Source organism: Passer montanus, unplaced genomic scaffold (assembly GCF_014805655.1).
Source record: "Passer montanus isolate IOZ18808 unplaced genomic scaffold, ASM1480565v1 scaffold49, whole genome shotgun sequence".
Taxonomy (NCBI): Eukaryota; Metazoa; Chordata; class Aves; order Passeriformes; family Passeridae; genus Passer; species Passer montanus.
Genome location: NW_024369818.1, coordinates 3,569,972 through 3,592,109, shown reverse-complemented (window position 1 = coordinate 3,592,109; position 22,138 = coordinate 3,569,972). Strand labels below are relative to the sequence as shown.

Here is a 22,138-nt window from a genome sequence, read left to right as displayed (position 1 = left end):
CATTTTTTCAATTAATTTAGAAAATTTATGAGAAGCTATAGAGGAGCTTCAGTGCTAAGTTCCTTAGGAACCAGTTTGATTTACCTTCCTATTTGTCAGTGATCCATTGATAATTTAACAGCATGATTTCAAACCAGCTTCACCCTTGTTCCAAAAGGGGTTACTGCAGACAGTCCTTGAGGCTGAACTTTCAGAACACACTGAAAAATAAAACTCTCATATTCAAGGTATACATGACAACTATTTATTTTCTGTTCTCCATAATTTCTAGTGAAAGCTGTTAATGAGGCACTTCAGTTTACACTGACATGTTATTCTTGGCAAATTCTTGCTGACTTAAGTTCTATTTCTAAGTGCTTAGAAATAATAATTATATGGATTTTACACTGTATAATTTGGCAAGAAGTAGCAGCGGGGAAAAGAAACTATGTTTGTGTCTTGTGGAGAATTTTTCAGTTCCTATAGCATTTATAACAATTTAATATCAATTTCAGCAGCATGCTTTAAAAAGATGATTTTCTGAAAACCTGCAATGGACAACCAAAATGCTCCCTTGTTACCTCAGGGACAAGCAAAAACTAATTTTCTTCTAACATTGATCTTTAGCTAAAGGTCAAAATATGAGTTGGAAGTGGATTGTTTAAGATGTTTGTAACTTATTTGAAAGGGGTCAGAAGTGACTTTATTTTATGGAAATTCACTCACAACTGGTTGAAATAGGGTAGCTGGGGGTAACAAAGAAAATTTGATATCTAATGTTTGCTAAGTGTGGAAAATCTATAAAGTTTTAGTAAGTGGTATCTGATGCAGGATTAAAATCTAAGAGGAAAATCACCCCTTTTTTTGTTTCCAGCAGTTGATAATTCACAAAAGCAAAAGGCCTTTTGAGGCCAAGAGCAAATGCACTGAACAGTGACCAATGAATTAATTCTGACTAAACAATGCTGTGACCTCATACAAGAGCTCTTGGTACAGAAATTGGAATCACAATGTCTCAAAGGCATCCTTGGGGTGTATTCCCAATCTCACCTTCTGTTATGACATCTTCTGAAGAACTTGAAAAGCAAAAATATGGGGTATTGAAGTGGGTTGAAACAGTCATTAAAGATGAAAGGAATGAGAAGAATTGTATTTTGAAATTAATTTTATATTCACCCTGTGGAAGGACTGGATATTCAATTTTTTTTTTTTTTTTTTCATAGCTAGATAAATAGACTCATATGAAAATTTAAGCAGAAAAGGGGCTCTGGATGCCATCAAGTTTAACCCTGTCTACCCACCAAGAAGTCTATAATGAGAAATAATCTGACTTACTAGAAAACACACAATACTTTACAGGCCTACATTTAACAAGCCTAGCTTTCAAAGATGAATTATTACAGGCAAGGGAAAAAATGTCATTTAATAGTAATTTAACAATCTAGGACAATTCCAGTCATTTCAAAACAATTTTTTTATGATTCAATTATCTTCTCATTTTCACTCCACAGAGCTCGCTCTCAGCAAAGACAGCTGTTAAATGACTTTTTAAAGAGTTATTACTGTTCTTAAAATCACTTCTTAATGTCTCCAGAAAAAGTTAAGGAGATGATTAAACACATGTGCCCAGTGCAGAGCGGTTTTTACAGACCCACTGAGATTATGCAACTGAAAGATCAACAAGAAATGAGATGGTTGGTGAAACATTCTGGGAAAAGGGGGAGAAGGTTTTGCTTGGTTTCAAAGTTAGAGCCCCACAGGATCCTAACAGAAAGAAACTATTTATTTTCACCCTTGGTTTGTGGCTGAATTGTTTACTTTGGAATACTGTACTGAGGAAAACGACTAAAATCCTACACATTTAAAATATAAAGGGATTTGTTTGTTGTAATCAAGCAGCTAAATTTGCCCAGCTAAACTAGACCAGTTTGGTTTAGCTCCTTTTATTCTGCTAGAATAAAATAATTCTCTAATGTATTTAGAGAATTATTATATCAGGCAATTAAATAAGACTGTGGCTTACTTCTTGTGCACCTGTTGGTGTGCAGGGTAAAAGAAAAAAATGAAGCTGAAGCACTGTTGGGATTCACAGAAAAGAGCTGAAATATGGGATATAAACATAAAGAAAATTATCTCTAAAACCAAGTTATAACCCAATTTAACCTCTGTGACACCAGATTCCCCCAGTGACTCCATCAACACAAACACCAGCACTGGAAATTCCCACCCTGCTGTGACAGCAAATCTGCTCCCAGACCACCTCCTTCCCTCCTTTTCCAAGCAAATGCTCAACAGCAAAAATTCAAAGCAAATTAAAATAGCTAGAACAAGACCAGACAGCCTGGCTGTTCACAAAAATTCTGCCCATCCAAGAATTCTTAGCTTGAAACATCTTTGATTTCATTGTAGTAATAGTTTCCATCCTATGTGAGAAATCAGGATATTTCACTAAAACCTTTCTGCTGCTCCCAGGGAACAAGAGGATACTAAAAGTATTTAAAGGAACATGCTGCCTTTATTTCAGGCTTAAATGTGTGCTAGAGCATCTAAATGAATAGAGTTTCAAAGTGTTTTGCCAGGAAATAGGCACTGTATTCTCATGCTGCTTTACAGGATGAAAAGTTTGCCTCATCACATTCTCCACTAAAACCCATGTAGGCCAAAGAAACATTTTTAGTGAAAAGGAAAGCAATGGCTGATACCTGGCCCTTCCTTTAGTTGTGTTGTACATATTTTGAAAACCTTGGGACATGAATCTAGATTTCTTACCTGGATATTAACATTTGATTTAATCAAATTCAAGTGCTCTCAACCTAAATTTTCAGCTTGATGACTAGGATCTGAAAATCAATATATGAGTTATGTCTCAGATTTGTTGCCTGCTCCTTTTATTACCTCAGAGCCATCACCCAGCCTCTTGGTATCACAGCTCACTCATGTAAAAGAGCGTTTTCCTGGGGACACAACACAAACTGAGCAGGCTTTTTAAACATCCAGATTTACCTTCAGACAGCTTTGAAAAGCAAAGTGGAATTCATGTACACTATGACTGATCCATTACATTTCAGAGTTGCGCAGTTTATCTTCTCATTATACTGACCTCACAGAAATCAAAGTCAGCTGGGACTTCCCATTACAATAATTACAGACCAATACACTTCCAATAAAATATTTTGAACAGCAAACAAAGGCAACACATTTGAGAAAGTGGACAGCCACCTTCACCCTTTGCCATGCTTCAGTTTATCTGATAAGTTACGAGTCAAGAGGAAGGGAGGAATTCTGACAAGAAATGAGCATTTTCAAACCCTGCTCATTTTAATAGAAGGTGGGAAAATGAAGAACCTTTTTCAACAGGGCAAACATACCTTGATTCAAATGGAAATTGTGAGCAAACCACTAAGAAATCCTAGGAGTTGGAGAAAAGCTATTTTAAGCTATTACATATGGTTTGAGTTGCTAGGGAAACCTCTTTTGCAGTGCTCATTTAGCACAGATGCTCAGGGAAGCTCTGTCTCCATGTCAGACCATTTCAGAACCTTGCAGAATGTGAGGAAATAGAGATGCACAACACATGCAGGCAAAAATACCTCAGCAATTTTACCTTAGTCATGTTCCACGTCTCTGGGGGAGCTCCTTCTTCCTCTCTCTGCCACGACCACCAGATCAAAAGCTCTGACTCCAGACTGAGAATATTTGCTCAAACATTGCCTTCAGTTTGGATCCATTTGGGCTCATGTTTCAGACATTCATCTTTGTAGAGCAGGAGCTCTGCCTTTGTCCAAAGCTCTGACTCCAGACTGAGAATATTTGCTCAAACATTGCCTTCAGTTTGGATCCATTGGGGCTCATGTTTCAGACATTCATCAGGAGCTCTGCCTTTGTCATGCACTCAGTGAAAAGGCAGAGGAGAGGCTGGTTCTGATGCCACCATTTCTGGCCACCCTTCTGAGCAGGGAGATAAATATATATTTTATATATATATATAAACAGTATTTTGAGCAGAGAATAAACATACTCTGAACAAAAACAGGGGTGCCCTATCATGTTTATAGTCATCATTTAAAGATGAAAATGCTGGTTCTGGGTCATGACTCTCACTTCTGTCTCACAAAAGTCACTCACAGAAGATTCTCTCCAGCTCATCATTCCGTTTTTAGAAAACTACACCTAAAGACAGAAATTCCCTCGTGTGCCATTCCTTACCCCCACCCTGCTCTGTGTGCTGGTGCAGAGGCTCAGGATGGACTTTTGACCTTTCTGGCTGAGATGCCTGACCCAGTAAAGTCCCCCAGCAGTGCAGCCACTGCTGTCACAGGGGATTTAGGAGCAGAGCAAGAAAACTTCCTGGGAAGTTCCAGCCTGGTGATCCTGCAGGAGCCAGGCTGCTCAACCAGAGCACTGTGAGCTGCTGAGATCAGCACAGACAGGACAGGGCTGTAAGTCAGGACTAATTTCTTTTGCCTTAATTTGTTTTATTCACTTAAAGGATCCCCAGTTCTGCTAAAAAAGAGATGCAGAATGGCTTGGTGGTACAAAATGCCAATAAAGTTGCTTGGGAGGAAGCTCCCATGGGATGCCACAAAGCAGGAGAGCTCCAATGTGCTTCTCCCTTCCTCCTTCAAACAGAGCCAAATTTCTCCTCAGCTGTTTAAAGTTTCCTCATACTTTTTCACTTAAAGTGAATCCAAACCTGACTTGAACACAATTTAAAAAGTAACAAAGTCAGGACTGGAAGGACAATATTTTATGAATAAATGCAATGAAATCGCTGTGTTATTATTTGTATAACCACATTACAATGTAAATTTGCCTCTCTCCAGCCTAGTGATTACTACTGGCACTCCAGAAAAAACCCCTGTCATTATAATAATAACATAAGCAATATTTTTCACAGTTCATGTCAATTACACACTTTTAACTTTTCGTTGTTTTTCTTTAGATTTAATGTGCTACATTTATTTAGATTTGGTGTTTTTATTCCGATTAAATTACCGTGAGTGAGGCTGACACAAACCCTGGCTTGTTGGAGCAAGTTATCACTATTACCTGTCCAGATAAATGCCAAGTCACTAATGGCATCGAGAGAACAGATTTTATTAAGCCAGGTTGTCAGAAATACTGTTAAATACACTTGATACTCTCAAATTAAAGCAGCCCTAATGATCTGACTCTAAAGGTTGTAAAGACAATTCTCTCTCTGTCTTACAAAAGTGCTGTGGGCTCACGAGTAGAGGTTTCCTCACTAAGAAATTCCTGTAAGGTGCTGCCTCAACCCCCTTCTATTCTGAGCTAGCACAGGAGATATTCAGTGGATATTATTTCTGACATTAAGAATGATGTACATAATAACAAATGCTAAAATATTTCTCAGGTGTTAAAAAGTGCAGGTCAGTAACCAAAGGTAAAAACAGGAGCTAAAGCACAACAGTCTACATAATTATAACATTCAAAATTCCTTCCAGTAAATATGGAAGGGCATTCACAATATGCTGGTTTGGTTGTACTGACTTGAAAGAAAATGCCCTCAACTGAGCCAGAAATGAATACAGCATGCTAAGTTATTTGAATTCCTTTCCAGACCTAGGTTTGAGTTATATTTTCTGACACAGAAGCTCAGAAGATAACAACTGGCTGGAGAGTACTTTGGTATCAGCATATCTGTACCTAGGAACACACAGAAATATTTGGCTTTAACACAGGGAAACTCTCTCAGGGTGTAATTGCACAATTAAGAGGAGGAGAGAATTGATCACAGATAAATTTATGTAGCTTGCAAACCTTCAAACAGAATAGAAAACTTCAGTCTACTTCTCATCTCTGATTTCTAACTGTGAGGCTGCCCAGTCCTTTATACACATCCTTTTTCCCTCATTTCTAATAAATCTGTAATTATGGCAGCACACTATGGCTAAATAGGTTAAAAATCACACTTTTTCTCCCCAGTGCAGTAGTGTTTAGCTTTGAATGAGGTATCCAGCAGATCAGCTGAATCAGGTCAGGAGATATTTTGGAACAAGCCTGGAGATTTTTACATGACTGGGGGTGTCTCATATAGCAAAATGAAATTTGAAGTGGTGCCTTCATCTGGGGGATCATGTCTCACTTGAATGGGAAAACGTGATAAGCCTTGTTATTTGTTATTTAGGATCCAGATAAATGCAGGAAAGGAAAAATGTAAAAAATGAAATGGTCATGAGAAGCCCAAGAATAGTGTCCCTTTGCCTTTGATGAAAAACAAAAAAGAGGTGAGAAGCATGTATGAAGGTATTATGATAGTGGTTTGAGCTTTAATAAATCAAGATATCTGCAAAAATCTCCCAGCAGGATCCATATCTGATGAGCTGCAAGGCTCAGATTGGCAGGGGCAGGGATAATTGCTATTGAGACTGTTACTCTCTGCCTTTTCAAAGCTCTGCTCACTGGAGGCACAACCACCTCACATTTCATTTTTTCTTTTGCTTGGATCTCCCTTTGCTCCTCTCTGCTCCACTTTTCCTAATAACAGTCAGAAGGGACAGCAAAAAGCAGGGTCTTCTTCCCCTCTTGCTCTCCCATCAGGAGTCTTTCTGAAAAGTGCTTAATGAAGGAACAAACATGGAGTTAATTAGTTTCATCTGGCAATAGCTTTGCTTGGAGTTAAAACCAGTTCTTCTTGCCATTGGCCTGTATTTTGTTTTCTATGTCCTCTAAAGAAAAATGCCACAGGCTCAGATCCAGCATTAAGCCATTATTTTTCATTTTGTACATTCTGACAGCTCAAAATCCTGCTATATCATGCCTTCTGGTCACATCATTTTTTGTACTTTAGAAAGATTATCACTTGCTCCCTGGAAGTTAAGCAGGTGGCACTCAGCCTCCCTGAGTTTCTCCTTCACTTTTAATTTCCCTCCAACACAATCATGTATTTCAAATGTGATTTTGGAATTCATGCATTGCAGTGACCACTTGGCATTATCAGAACAAAGGATAATGTTAAGAAGATAATATATAAAATAATATATAAAATACTCCTATCCTTTTACTTGAAAGGTTTCACTCAGTTATTCTTTACTATATAATGTAAATGAATACAGTATTAACTCTCCTGGAGGATAATGTTCTTGAATGGTGATTTAAACTGGCATTAATTGAAATGATTTGTCTGACACACTTCACTTAATCCCTGAATATAGACACATTTCTATTAAATAAAACAGGCTGTGCAGGCAGTGCTCTCTCCAGGATGATTGGATATTGCTACACCTCCAATTTCTATGCCACAGAAATAAGGTTTTTAAGTAACTTTAATAATGTTTATAGCAAAGTTGCCTGTTCAGATTAGTTCTGTACCAGGAAGAGAACCATTAGAAACTCCTTTCCATGTACGTAGGATTATTCCGTTTCTCAATTATCTGCATAAAACAAACAATGAGCATAAAACCCTTCAGTAGACACGAGATCTTTCAACAGTAGAACAAGTAGATCAACAATCAAGAGAGTTCACACACTCTAATCTGCAGAGACTGGAAAATAATTTTACAATTCCTGTGTTAAAATAATAAATATATAATTTCCAAAAGGAAGCAGGTTACTGAGGAGAGTGTTTGGAATGATTCATCTTTGTACCTTAAAATCAGTGTGGCCACAGCTGAGAGAAGGCACAAAGGGCTCAGGGGCTCTGCAGTTGGGGTGCAGCTTCCATTTCCCTGTGGAATTACCCCAACAAATCCATGATTTCTATTTCTGGGAGGATTCAAAATATCCTAACCCAAATTCATCCTGCTATGAATCACGATGACATCTGTCTGTACATTGTCGTGTCTGGGGGAAGAACAAAATTCAAACGAGCTAAAAGTGGTTTGCAGTTCATGATATGCACATTTACACTTGTAATCCCAAATGGGAAAAGTTATTTTAATTTTTAACACCAACAGAGGGAAGTGGCCGGTTTATGCTAGCCTTGGCAATATAAAATAGCTAAAACCAGGCAGTTTCAAGAGCTCCAAGTTCTAAAAGAATTGTCAGAGCTTTCACTTTAGTTGGGAAGTCAGGAGTTTCTCTGTTAACTGAAATAAAATTATAAATTTTAATTACTTATTTCTTCATTTGCTACATCATTTTCTATAATTATTACAACCTCATGTTAATGTTATGACCTCAGCATTCATCAACAATTTCCCATACTCTTTTAGGACAAATGTTTTCCCCCATACCCTAAAAACTCCACAATAAATAACGAAAAAATAAAAAATGAAGAAGATGACTGCAGCAGAAATTTCAAGGCAGAGGCTGGGACAGTTAATGATGTGCTAAAATTTTATCAGCATCAATTAATACAAGCACATCAACTTTATCATTATTTTATCTGTGTTCAGAAATGGATTCTAACTTTCCCTCTTTTCTTTCCTCACTGAAATATTTTAATTTCTCAGCCAGCTGCTGAGGTTTGGCTGTGACAGATGCTGTGATTTTCTGTAGGAAAAGAGTTTTTCAGCAGCCAGAGGGGCAGAGCTCCCGGGGCTGAGCATGGTGGAGCTGCCTGGGGAAAGGGATCGAGCTGCACTTCTCTTAAATAAGCAATAAATAAAAAGAAAGAAAAGAAAAATGATGATCTGCACTGGAAATATTGCTGCACGAACAAAGTGGACTGGTGGAGTTGCAGTTCTGCCTTGGCACAGCCCCAGCACATCCCACAGAGCTGCAGCCCCCTGAAATCCTGGGACCCCTGATCTGTGACTGGTGGGATTCACAGAGCACAGGGAAGACACCCAAATCCAAATCTCTAAATGACACCAATAACTGAAATTGATTAAATTGAATTTCTTCAATATCTCAGCATCTTAAACAGGTACATTCAACAAACACCTGGGAAGCAGTCACCATAAATATGTAAATAATAACCTCATCTACACCAACAAAATTAAAATATTCCAATAAATCACCTTGTTTCCCTGCAATATTGTGCTTCTAAGCTTCTTTATCATCAGGTTTGTTTCTTGGTTTTGGTCACAGGCACACTGAATGAGGTTTAATAAAACACTGAATTTTAAAAAGGATATGACAAATAAATGGCATTTATGTGTTATCGCATTCTAATTAAATAATGAGGAAATCTGGATTTATCCTTTACATACTGATTAATGAAGAGCACTCTGCTGATTAGTGTGAAGGGTTCTCCATTATGAGAGAAAAGAAATTTAAGATAATTCATAAATTTAAAGAATTGTAGGCCTGGAATGAATCAGAAAACTCACGCCATCGATTCTGATTACAGAAAAGATGAAATTTTACCTCCACACACCATTTTTGAGTCCCAGTTTTCTTAGGATCCAGAAAAATCTTGCTTTTACCTGTCATTTCCTCCCCTGTTTTTCATTCAAGTTCATTTATTTGAACAGAGGTGTAAGCAGCTCTTTGAAAAGTAAAAAATTCCCCAAAGTTTAATGAGAAAAGGGCAAATATGCCTCTCTGAATTTAAATCTTGTTCCCCCTCTGAATTTAAATTCTGTTCCCAAAAAACTTTTTTCTTGCTATGATAATAGCAAGAAAATATATACAATATGCTATAATCACCCATAATAATAATTAAATATTAATAACAACTAAACCCTCTTTCTACCACATGATTTTCTGTAATAAAACCATGGAGCAGCATCAGGAGCAGGATTTGTCTGGAAGTCTCTCAGCACCTTGTCTGCCTTTGGAACTGAAGCCCTGACAGATTTCAAGCGTGGCTAAACAAGTTATTCCTATCTCTTGTATTTATTTCACTCAAAACCTGCCATCCCAGCTCGATTTTGAAAATGTCATGTGAAATAGTGTCAGAAGTCATCCAGGAGGCGAGATGACTTCTGACAATTCATGTTTTTCTCCCAGTAAGCTTTGGTACCTTGGAAAAAACAGAATAAAAGACAATGTTCTGACATGATTCATTCTGACCAGCCACGCTGGCTGGTATTTGTGTCCTTCTTATCATCCAGACACTTAATGCTTTTTGATTATTTCTTCATGTTTTCAGTTTGTATTTTCTGTTTCATAATTCCGTGTTTCTTTTTAAATGGATCATATTTTGAGTAGCCTTCACAAATCCTTACAGGAAAACTCTGGAATGATTTCGCTTGGTTCTCTACCTGAAATGAAATTCATACAACTCAGTGACTTCAGAATAATTTAAATATAGATTTATCTCTCCAGGCTAATCCACTCTTTAAGCCTTTATTAAGAATGCTAATTACAGCTCCTCATCCCAGTGAACACCAGCACAAAGATAACATGAAACAATCTGGGTTCCTGATTCTTCAGACCAAATCATTGATATTTTTCCTCCCTGACTGATGCACTTTTGGAAACTTTTATCCCTGAATACTCAGCTTTTGTTTGTCCAAACTTGTGCACATTTTATAGGAATAAATTTTAGCTGTGCTGCACCCTCAGCAACCTCTGCCAGAATTCTACACCAGACTCCAGGGAACTTTTCCTGACTCCTCCCTTTAGGATATTTTGACTTCTGACTTTAGTTCATCATTACCCAGTACTACACTCTGAAGGTCAATATTTGAGTCTGACAGTCACACACCAAGGAAAATATATAAATATTTATCTTTGAATTTAATTTTTCCCCTCCATAATATATTTACCATTTCGAATCAGCTGCTGAAGATAAACCAGAAATTATATTATTAATTTTAATGGAGAGCTTGCTTTTGCTTCCCGTATTTTTCAGTCTCTGAAGACCTTTGCCTTTGAAATAATTAATTATATTAGTGGTATTTATGGTGTAGTTAAATGTGACTCCACTAAACTTCTGAAAAAATAACCACGACTAAATTAAATAATTGGACTTTCACTCCCTTGGAAATGATTTTCTAAGCACAAACAAATCCATGCTATGGGGAATTATTTATTTCTCATAACCAGTACTATCTGTTTACAAATGGGATGGCTGAGAATTATTTGAGGTTTTTCCTGCAAACATCAAGGCTAAGTGCAATGTACTGAGATACAACACTTAGAGTGTATATATTGAATCTGCAAAAATATTTTTTCAAAAAACAATTTTCTGAAAAACATTATAGGATGCTTAAGAGGTAAATAGCAAAACATTCCAGAGTGTGAATTTGGCACCCCATAGCTGATACAAAACTAATGAGCATATAATCCAATTTTGCAGCTTTGTTAATGTCTATGAAGCAGGGAAAGAAAACAAATAAGAAAGTGGAGTCATTAAGCACACTGAGACAAATTAATTTCTGTAAGTCAAAAATGACAAAGGAAACACATTAGAGGTGAACTTGGTTTTCCATTTTTCTTTAAAACCAAACCAAACTAAGCTAAAATGGATTCGAAATTGTAATAAAGACAAATGTTTTGCAGAGGGGATGGAAAAGTACTGTCTCAATTCCATATTACATTATAATTTGATTTTTAATTATTTCCCTTGACTTCTATGAGCTCTTTAAAAAAGAATGATCTAACATCTCTATTTTCTGATACTACCAATTCAACCTGACTTACCCTTTTTTATTTCTCTGTTTTGTCTGAACTAGATGTTAAATTGTGGCTGTAATCCAATATTCTGCTAAATTTAATATGCTAATTTTGTGAAGAGACCTTACCTCTCCTTATCATTAATGCATTTGCATTAACAATATCAAGGAGAACTAGGAAATTTAGTCAACAAGCTGTCATTATTTCCCAGTTGGGCTAGAAAATTTAAAAAACAAGTCTTATACATTCTAAAAAAAATACTATATTAAACTGAGAAAATGTTTTTCTAAATAACCTTTGGCTAAAGTAATATTAAATATTGCAGCATTTTTAAAGTATGTGTTATATATTTATATCAACAAATGCATTATTATTTACTAAAAACAGATGAAGAGAAAAATAAAGATTTTTCTAAGCAAGTGTCAGGAAGGTGTTTCAGTCTACATAAAAATCCATATTTAAAGGCTGTAAGGAATGTTTGGAAAAAACAGTGAGTAGTCCCTAAGTGGCAAAGCTAACAGAATCCTGGAGTGGGAGGAATATATTTATTGTATATTTCCATGAAAGGCAGAGAAATTAATTTGTCTCCATTATTTGCATTCAGATTCTAAAGGCCATGTACAGGTTCCATGAGCTTTTAATTAGGAAATTTCTCTAGAGTTATATGGTGCTCATTACACTGTCCTCAGATTCAGTACTACTGAGTCAAGTCATTTAATGGACAAAGCAAGCAGAGATCAGAAATAAGACCTAAAGATGTAATATCCAACATTTCATGCCAAGAGGTATTTTAGCTGTCAGTATCACAGGAAAAGAGGGATTTTTTAAGGATTCTGTTTGTGAGGGCTCAGGAGGCTGCATTTATCACGCCAGTGCTGTGCAATCCACTCAAAACTGATGGAAGCAGGCAGAGCAGTAGCACCCCCTACTACACACAGCTGTAGTACAGTTTATGTGCAGGTGTATGAACGAAAACTTCCAGATACCAAAAAGAAAAAGCTGGAAGAAGGATTGTAAGAACAGGATTGTGGGACTTCCATAATTTAAAAAATTTCTGTGCTGCCTTTTCAATAAAAATGAATGTCATCAGCGTTTATATTGAATTTCTAACGCTCTGTTCATCACTGTCTCTGTCCCTGGCAGGCTGTCCAGCACCAGCAGCTCTCTCGGGATGAGCACCAATGGCTCTGACGAGTTTTTCCAGTCCACGAACCACGCGGAGCAAACCTTCCGCAAGATGGAGAATTACCTGCAGCAGAAGCAGCTCTGCGACGTGCTGCTGATCGCGGGCGACCAGAAGATCCCAGCCCACAGGTACAGCTCCCAGGACCCTCTCTGCCTCAAACCCCCAAAAAGCTCAATTTATGAATGCCTGGTTAGTTATGAATGGAGAGTTTCTCTAATTAGGACTCCAGCTAATCACATGATCAACATTTCATATCTATTATTTTAAACACAATGAAATTCAAATGCAAATCGCTTGCACTGTCCACCCTCTCTCCTTGCTGCTGTCAAGATCAGAGAAGAAAATCTGCCTAGATAAGCAGTCTGGGAGAAAATTAGATTACTAATTACTCTTTTAACTTCACTGCTGCAAGATTTGACTCCTATGCTAATTGTTTCCCTGGTACACACAATTCACAACATTACAGAGCTGGATTTTCTGCCTGGTACTGAGATGATGAGGTAATTTGCTGTCCTGCTGATGCCTTGTGAAGGCTGCCCTAGGACAGAGGCTAGATGGAGCTAAGGAATAAAGTAGGAATTTATCAGGAGGCCTCAATGTACCCACCTTGGGCAGCACAAGAGCCCAGCCAGGGCTCCATCCAAGATGAACTGAAATGGTCACAAAATTAATGAACGCTCACAGGGTCTCTCACTTTTATAAGTCCTGCTCCATTTGCATAATGGAGTTAATTGTCCATTTATAGTTTTAGGTTATGAAATCCCATCCTGTTTGTTTTTCTCCCTTTAGTCCACACTGTTTATGCTCTTGGGCCTGAGATTTGGATCATTTGTCCTTGGTCCCCAGCTGGAGAAGGAATTGCTTTGTCTCCCTGCTCTGTGCAGAGAGCTCACCATCCCCTGATAGGAAGCCCAGAAACTAAGGCAGTACAAAATCTGAAAAATAGAAAAGCTCGAACCTGAGGCATCTCTGCTAACCCTGCTCCCCTGCAGGCTGGTGCTCAGTGCAGTCTCTGATTACTTTGCTGCCATGTTCACCAACGACGTGCTGGAAGCCAAGCAGGAGGAGATCAAGATGGAGGGAGTGGATCCCGAGGCGCTGAAGGCTCTGGTGCGCTACGCCTACACAGGTAACCCTGCCCCAGAGCTGCTTAGAGACATTTATTTATCGTTTTGTTCATTAACATATGAATTTTAATACTAAAGCTCTGTTTATAGAAAATTATATGTATTTTTGTTCATTGATATATGAATTTTCATACTCTAGGTTGGAAGGGAGTTTAAAAAACACCCATCTCCAACCCTGACACCTTCCACAAAACCAGGTTACTCAGAGCCTTGTTTTGGAATGGTTTTTTTCCCAAATCACAATTTTCTTTTTTTTTTTTTTTTACCAATCCAGATTGGATCTAAAGCTGTTAAAGTTCCAATAAAAATGTCCCAGGCATTGTATGCAAAATCCACCAAACCCTGTAAGTTAAAATATCTGTTTAAAGAATCTTTCAGCTAGAAAGGAAAATGGATTTGTGAACCACAGGACAGCTCAGAGAAAAGTCAAAGAGTGACAAAGTTTTAAAATACGAGGGAAATTACTTAAAACTTTCTTTTTTATTTTCCTTTCAGCTAGAAAGGAAAATGGATTTGTGAACCACAGGACAGCTCAGAGAAAAGTCAAAGAGCGACAAAGTTTTAAAATACGAGGGAAATGACTTAAAACTTTCTTTTTTTTTTTTTTTTCCCTAAAAAACTGCCCAGGTATCCTCGAGTTGAAGGAAGACACAATAGAGAGTTTGCTGGCTGCTGCATGCCTTCTGCAGCTCTCCCAGGTCATTGAGGTGTGCTGCAACTTCCTCATGAAGCAGCTGCACCCTTCCAACTGCCTGGGAATCCGCTCCTTCGGGGACGCCCAGGGCTGCACCGAGCTCCTCAAGGTGGCCCACACCTACACCATGGTAAGGTGAACAGCTGACAGCTTTGCAGTCACAATTACTCACAGAAATACTCACTTCTGTTGTTCCTCACTTCAGGAATCTTTCAGCTAGAAAGGAAAATGGATTTGTGAACCACAGGACAGCTCAGAGAAAAGTCAAAGAGTGACAAAGTTTTAAAATACGAGGGAAATTACTTAAAACTTTCTTTTTTATTTTCCCCTAAAAAACTGCCCAGGTATCCTCGAGTTGAAGGAAGACACAATAGAGAGTTTGCTGGCTGCTGCATGCCTTCTGCAGCTCTCCCAGGTCATTGAGGTGTGCTGCAACTTCCTCATGAAGCAGCTGCACCCTTCCAACTGCCTGGGAATCCGCTCCTTCGGGGACGCCCAGGGCTGCACCGAGCTCCTCAAGGTGGCCCACACCTACACCATGGTAAGGTGAACAGCTGACAGCTTTGCAGTCACAATTACTCACAGAAATACTCACTTCTGTTGTTCCCCATTTCAGTTTTGCCCTGTAGAAAGGCAGCCTCAGTGAACTTAAATTTGCAGAACGAGTGGTACCTACTCCTGCCAAAAAATGTAATGGGGCCTTAACATGGCTCGTGTCTAGAGACAAACAGCAATGGGCCATTTTGTACCTTTGATTCCACACAAGGAAAATTCTAAAGCTGATTTTAAGGTGAGACACACATAAAAAGAGTCAAAACACAGAATGTATTGGAAGATTTGGAATGCTAAAAAGAAGCACGTCCCTGACTGGAACATAATCCTCCTCTGGCTCAAAGCAAGAAATGAATATTCAGAGCATGGGAAACAGAGAAGTGAGATAACTTGCTATGAAACCACATTGAGGGATAAATATTCAGGGCAACAAGATGTGCTATCACAGCTTAAAACACACAAAAAGAATGGCAACTTCCACAGCTAAATAGATATTAAAAAAAATACTTGTTATGAGACCCATGACAACTTTCTGCTTGAAATATTAGGGGAGGACGGCAGAACCAGTTTAGAGGCTTCATAATGCTGAGAACACTGCAGCAGGGGATTGTGCCTGTCCCCCTGCTGAAGGAGGTGAGGGCACTGCTTGTGCTCCTCCCTGGCACAGCCATGAATGCTTTGTTTAGCAGAAATTACATCCCCTTTACATGTCACAGTTTGAAACGGGGCATTTAAGATAGAAGTTTGCTCAGCCTGTATAAAACTCTGTTGTCCTTGCTGCTCCAAACCTTTTTATATTCATCCAAATTCAGGAAATCCCCCTCTACTGTTGCCTCTTTCCTCCCACCACTGTGAGAATGTGGGGGGCAGCTTCAGGCATTTAAAATTATGGTTCAGATTTCTGCAAAACTGAAATAAAATATTATGGTTGGATTTATGATTTTATGACAGTAAAGATCTTGAGACAATAAACAACAAAGAGATTATGACAACAATTTTTGTTTATAGTTTTTTAACCATTTGAATCCTCCAGTCTTTCCCAGGAGTTCAACCTTTATTATTTTTTGAAACCACATGTCGAAAATTTGAGAGTTGAGTCATTAAGAACTTCCTAAAATGAAGGATCATGATGACTCTGTGAGACTCAGCAGCACTGGACATAAGTTTTATATTATTTTCCTGGAAAACAACTTCTACCACCTCTAGTTCTTGCATGGAACAGAGTGAAAATGCTGCCATGAAACAGGACCTGGACCACAAACCCACCCACCACGTTTGCTACTGACAGCTTAGAAAGAGAAGAGGAAACCTGCACCTCTGAAATAAAAATCTGTTTCAAACCCTTGCAGTGATATTAGAAAAACGCCTTTGGAGAACAGGAGATCATAACAATGCATAAACACATAGACATTATGGAAGGGGATAAGTAAAACGTTCAGGCTTATTTGGTGAAAATGTGGAACTGAGGGGAAAAGATAGAAATTTGTCCTGTAAATATAGAGCCCATTACATTTTCAGATGTGCTGTAAATACCAGATCCATTCAGTAAAACCAGACACAATGGGGACCTTCCCTGCAATATTTTGGCCACAGAAGCAGAGTATTAACAATTTCCTGCCTGGTATCTTTTCGTGCAGATAGAGCTCATTCTGATAAACAACTTGGGCTATATTTGTAACTAGAAGTGGACTGGCCTTCCTGTCCCTGTTCTCTGAATGTCCCAAATATTAAAGCAGGATATGCATAACAGACCAAAGTTGACATCTCCTCTAATCACTGATACTTCTGTATTTGCATCCTGGCTACACTTGAAAAGAGTTACAGAAAGTGGAGAAACTGCTAAAAATAAACAAAACATCAGTTACTAAAATTTCTTCAACTGTCCTATTTCAACCTGGTTCCGAAAGAAGACATATTAATTCTAGGTACAGAAATAAAAATTCTATTTCAAATGCCATAATGAATTCTTACATGCATCTATTTGCAAGTAATATAACTCCCTCACTCTCTTCGCCAAATTTATTTTTTCCTTTGGAATTTGATAGGAAATGAGAATATATATATATATATTTATATCCTATATATTGACATCAACTGTGATATTGTTGTAACTCAATTGTACAATATTTTTTTAATGAAAAATAATTCTATGAAATTCTAGGCATTTAACCCATGTGGGCATTCTGGAGTTGGGGAGTTTGATCACAACAGTAGCTAAAAGGCTGATAACCCTTTACTGGGATTTGTCCAACTTTGTATCGCCCAAAAGAAAAGTGAGCTGGATTTTCTTGCCCTCAGAGCACAGTCACACAGCCAGCAGCTGGCACAGCTCGCTGCAAAAGGATTGGAAGGTTTTGGTTTATTTGGCTCAAAACCTTTGAATCTGCAACAGAAGGGACACATTTTATTTGAGTGCCCACTTGGCGCTTCTAAAATGCACATTTTATCTTCAAATACTATTTCTATCAAGCCACAGAGCTAAGATCACACTGATGAACAAAAGTGCCAGTGGCAAATCCCTAAGCCAGGACAAAGACATCTGCAGCATGGTGGTGTGAAAATGAACATTATTTCTCAGTTCTGCAAGAGTAGGGCAGCAAAAAGCAACCAAAATCTCCCTTAAATGGTAGAAGGACATTCAGTGGTCTTTAGAACATCCACAGCATTTCCCTGAATGAAATATTCACAAAGCCTACTTCATCTAAGAAAAAGCTATTTCTACCTGTGAAAATCACCAGTGCATTGAAATCTTCTTTTATTTTTAGGAACACTTCATAGAAGTAATAAAAAACCAGGAATTTCTTTTGCTCCCAGCTAATGAAATTGCCAAGCTCTTGTCTAGCGACGACATCAACGTGCCGGACGAGGAGGCAATTTTCCAGGCCCTGATGATGTGGGTGAGGCACGACCTGCAAACCCGACAGCAGGACCTGGGGATGCTCCTCTCCTACATCAGACTGCCCCTGCTGCCCCCCCAGGTAGGAATGTGAAGGGTTAACAGGGAGCTCTGCCAGCTGAAATGCCCATCTTGGGCATCCTGTAGGCAGAGAGGAGAGCTTTGTGGAAAGATTCTGGTTGGGACTGGAGATTATTGGTATTTTTTCAACCTTTTAATTTTTTTTTAATTATATACTATATATCTTCATGATTTTTGAACACAGATGGAAAAGAAACCCCCAGTGCCAGTGTGATTACCAGGCTCAGAATTGCTTGTAAAAAATGCCAATCTATTCCAAAAGCCAAGTGCTCCATTGTAATAGTTCTCCTCTAACACAGGATTAGATTCCATGCAAAGATATTTCTTTAGATTTACCAAACTGCAGGACAGATAAACCACAATTATTCTTTCTTTAATGCCATAAAAAGCAGGCAGATATAAAAGGGCCTAAATTATTACTGACAATTCTGAGCACTGACATTATTTGTCCCTTAATTCTGAAAGAGACAATTCATCCATCAAGTTCCAGAGCTGGACATTCTGTTTTCCAGAAGGGTGACACTGCTGTGTCTGTGTCATAGAGGAATCTTTATGTCTCCTCAAAACTGCATTTAGAATATTGAGACTGTCAGTCAGGACACTTTATGAATCTGCATGACTGATGCTGCAAATATTCTGCCTTGAGTAACATATAAAAGTACCATACACACTTAATTTTAAATACATTTGGTATCTTCTAATATTCCAGAGATGTTCAGTACTCTCTGGTAGATTTATTTACTCACATAAGCAGTTTTGCATAGAGTGCAGTACTACAAATTTCTGATTTGAGTAATTTTTAAAAGTTAAAAAAAAGATGTAGGAAAAAATTAATCAAAGCCATCACACTCATAGAATTTTCCCCTCCACCTTTATATAGTTTTGCTTGCATTAAAGCAGAGTTCCCAGCAAAGCACAAGAGAGTGGTGAGCTCAAAATGAGTATTTGTAACTACAAATACTCAATTATTCAAATACATGCAATTTTAATGATTTAGCTGTATACCAAGATGATTTTTTTTCCCATTTCTTAGCTACTGGCTGATCTAGAAAACAGCCCAATGTTTGCAGACGACCTTGAGTGCCAGAAGCTTCTCATGGAGGCCATGAAGTACCACCTGCTGCCAGAGCGACGCTCCATGATGCAGAGCCCCCGAACCAAGCCCAGGAAATCCACAGTGGGTGCCCTTTATGCTGTGGGGGGCATGGATGCCACTAAAGGTGAGCCCACAAGTTAATTTGTCTGGATTAATTAATTGTATGACAGACAGCATGGGAATACATGACATTTAGTTAAATATTTCCCATAGGAAAATGTCAGTTTAGGGGTAAAAAAGAAGAAAAAGCAAATCACAGAACAGAATCCTGTCAGAAATGCTTTCCTCTTGCAAGAATCATATTTGTAAACAATACACTTATATTTAGGTGCAGACTAAAGAAGTTTGAGTCATATGGTGATTTTTAAGATTATACTCAGTATGAAGTTTTGGGAAAAAATAGTTGAATTTACAAATCAGAAGAAAAAGTAAATATTTAAAATGTTTCAGGATTTTTTAAAATATTGAACCTTGTGGTCTATATTCTGACAAAGTAAGAAAGTTAAGATTTCAGAGAAGCAGAAAAATAAAACCAAAAAGCATCACTGAACTACAGAGAACTCTTACCTAATGCTTATAAATCCTTATTAGAACATTACAGGTGGAAAGATTTGTATTTTTCATGAACACAGCTTTTCTTCAGGACTTCAAACACAGGGGGGTTTTTTCAGGTTAGTAGCTGAAAGTTAATTATTATAAATATATTCCAGTTTCTATTATTTGATTTTCACAACTGCAATCAGGTTACAGCTTTAAACATTGCACTATTCTATTTAGGTGGCAGAATATTAAATCATTTTCTGCAGGAACCTCAACTTCAAACCCACAGCTTGGAGCCAGAGAACTCTAATTAGTTTAAAGTCTAGCGACTTGCAGCACAGAATTACTTTTAGCTGTGTGAGTTCACTTTTAATAGAATCACAAAGAAGATAATCCATTTCATGGTTTACAAAAAGCTGCTGACGACTGATTTTTCCCCACATGAGAGACCTTGCAGAGCTACCTCCCTATCTCTGTGCAATCAAATCAAGTGCAGAATACACATTCATCGCCAGCACAACATGAAAACACTCATTCCTAGCACAATTTAGCAAATTGGAGTTAATCTGGTGCAATTAAGTAGATTCATTAGCGATACTGAGTATTTATGAATTGTATCAGACAACCAGGTAATCTTTAAAGTATCTTCCCCTAAAATAAGAACACGATTTTCCAATTGTTTTTTCCTAGTAAAGGTTATGCAAGAAAGGGTTATTTGAGTCAACATCTGCACTTCCTCTTGGTGCCTCTCTCACTTCTTACCTTGGAGTGAAGCCAACTGTTTGAACTTTTGCCTTTTGATGGGTGAGAAGAACAGCACTTCTGCTCCTCCTGCTGTCCTCCACAGCTCTGACTCAGATTTGGAGCCTGGGCTGGAGTGGGAGATAAAGGAACAGCAGAAAGAGACCAGGATGCTCTGGAGGAACAGCTCTGAGAAGGGAATATCTCCCACCCCTGGCAATAACACACTGCCTGTGATAGACACAGACACCAGGCAACGCCAGCTTTGCCTTTGTGCTTATCTCAGGTGGGATACCAAGACAAATCTCAAATTCCAGTGATCAAAAGAAGATCAAAGAGGTGCTTTTGGGCTGGAATTTTGAAAAATGGGAATGCGCCTAAACCACGTTAGGTTTTGTGACTTTCAAATCTTCGAGCCTCTGTAAAAATTACAGCCCACAGGGTATGGCTGAACACACTTAAACTTGACTTCATTTTCCCTGTGTTTTAGTTAGTGTGAGAGATTTCCTTTGAAGTGGAGGACTTTGGGGCACTCATGTATTAGCACAGAATAAATGAGAAAGAATCAAAGCAAAGAGCAGCAAACAGAATAACAAGATGGAAAGAACAGCAAAGAAACCCAGCTGCTCTGGATAAAGGGGAGAAAGCAGAATTTCTGTCTTTTATTGCAGATGGGGCTGGTAGTTTATTTCCCAAGCTATGCATGAGGAAAAACATATAGATAAGAGAAAAGACAGCATGAGATAAACTCTTATTTCACTGAATTTCTGGAGTGCATCAGGTGATCTCTAACAGATCTCCAAACCAAATCCTACCTTTCTTTTCTGCTTTATTGCATGGCTGTTTTCCTGTTGTAAAAATAATTTCTTAGCCACAAAGTGCCTGTAGTTATCTCCAAAACACCACTTGTCTGGTCTCAAATCCCAGCCAAGGAACAAGAAATCAGCTCTGTTTTCCTCATCTGGTTGCCTTTGACTGAGCTGAATTTGAGCTCCAGCGTGCAGTGGCAATTCTGCCTCAGCTCTTACTGAGCCGTGGCCTTGCTGTGCTCAGCAGCTCTCAGAGGAGAAATTATGGCTCCTGAGTGGTGATGGGAGCGTGGAGAAGTGTCAGTCTGAATGGCAGAGAGCTCCTGCCTCAGGAAGGGTTTCAGTAAAATGTTACTGCAGGTCCGGTGACCTGAAAGAAATGGAAAATGTGGCTGGTGTGTTGGAGCAGCCAAGCAGCTCCTGCAGGGCTGGGCCTCAGGGAAGATACCTGTGGGAACCAGGTGTGCACTCCCACACAGCCCTGCCTCCTGCCTGACTCCACCCCAAAAGGGAAAATATCCACAGGATCCCTGAGGATGATTGTCCAGTTCCTCAGACAGATACATGGAGTCTGGTTTTAATATCACTAATGCTTCAGGCACATACATGGTTAAAGAGTAGATTGTTGTGAGGCACTGTATTCATAAGGAATATTAAAAAAAAACCAAACAAAACAAACTCACAAACCCCCTACTGTCATGATATTTAAGCAACAGATTTAACTCACCTCCAAAATTTGCAGTGCTACAAAAATTGCCGTATTGTAAATGCTCGGGCACCCCCGACAAAGGCAGGAATGACGAGGAGGATTCCATGTTCTCAGAAGGCTAATTTATTATTATGTTATGCTATATTATATTAAAGAATATTATACTACAGAATACAGAAAAGATATTTACTGAATGTTAGAGAGATAATAATGAAAACTCGTGAATCTTTCCAGAGTCCTGACACAGCTTGGCCCCAAT

The 22,138-nt window shown here is 38.5% G+C and overlaps 1 protein-coding gene across 1 annotated transcript in view; it reads left to right on the top strand.

Annotated features, from left to right (window-relative positions):
- KLHL4 (kelch like family member 4) overlaps nt 1-22,138 on the top strand; it is a 38,070-nt gene that overhangs the window by 6,992 nt on the left and 8,940 nt on the right. Inside the window, exons 2-6 of the mRNA XM_039722657.1 lie at nt 12,592-12,762; nt 13,627-13,763; nt 14,389-14,585; nt 17,773-17,985; nt 19,018-19,204. Of these exons, the coding sequence (XP_039578591.1) occupies nt 12,592-12,762; nt 13,627-13,763; nt 14,389-14,585; nt 17,773-17,985; nt 19,018-19,204 (905 nt within the window). The remainder of the gene's footprint in view (nt 1-12,591; nt 12,763-13,626; nt 13,764-14,388; nt 14,586-17,772; nt 17,986-19,017; nt 19,205-22,138) is intronic.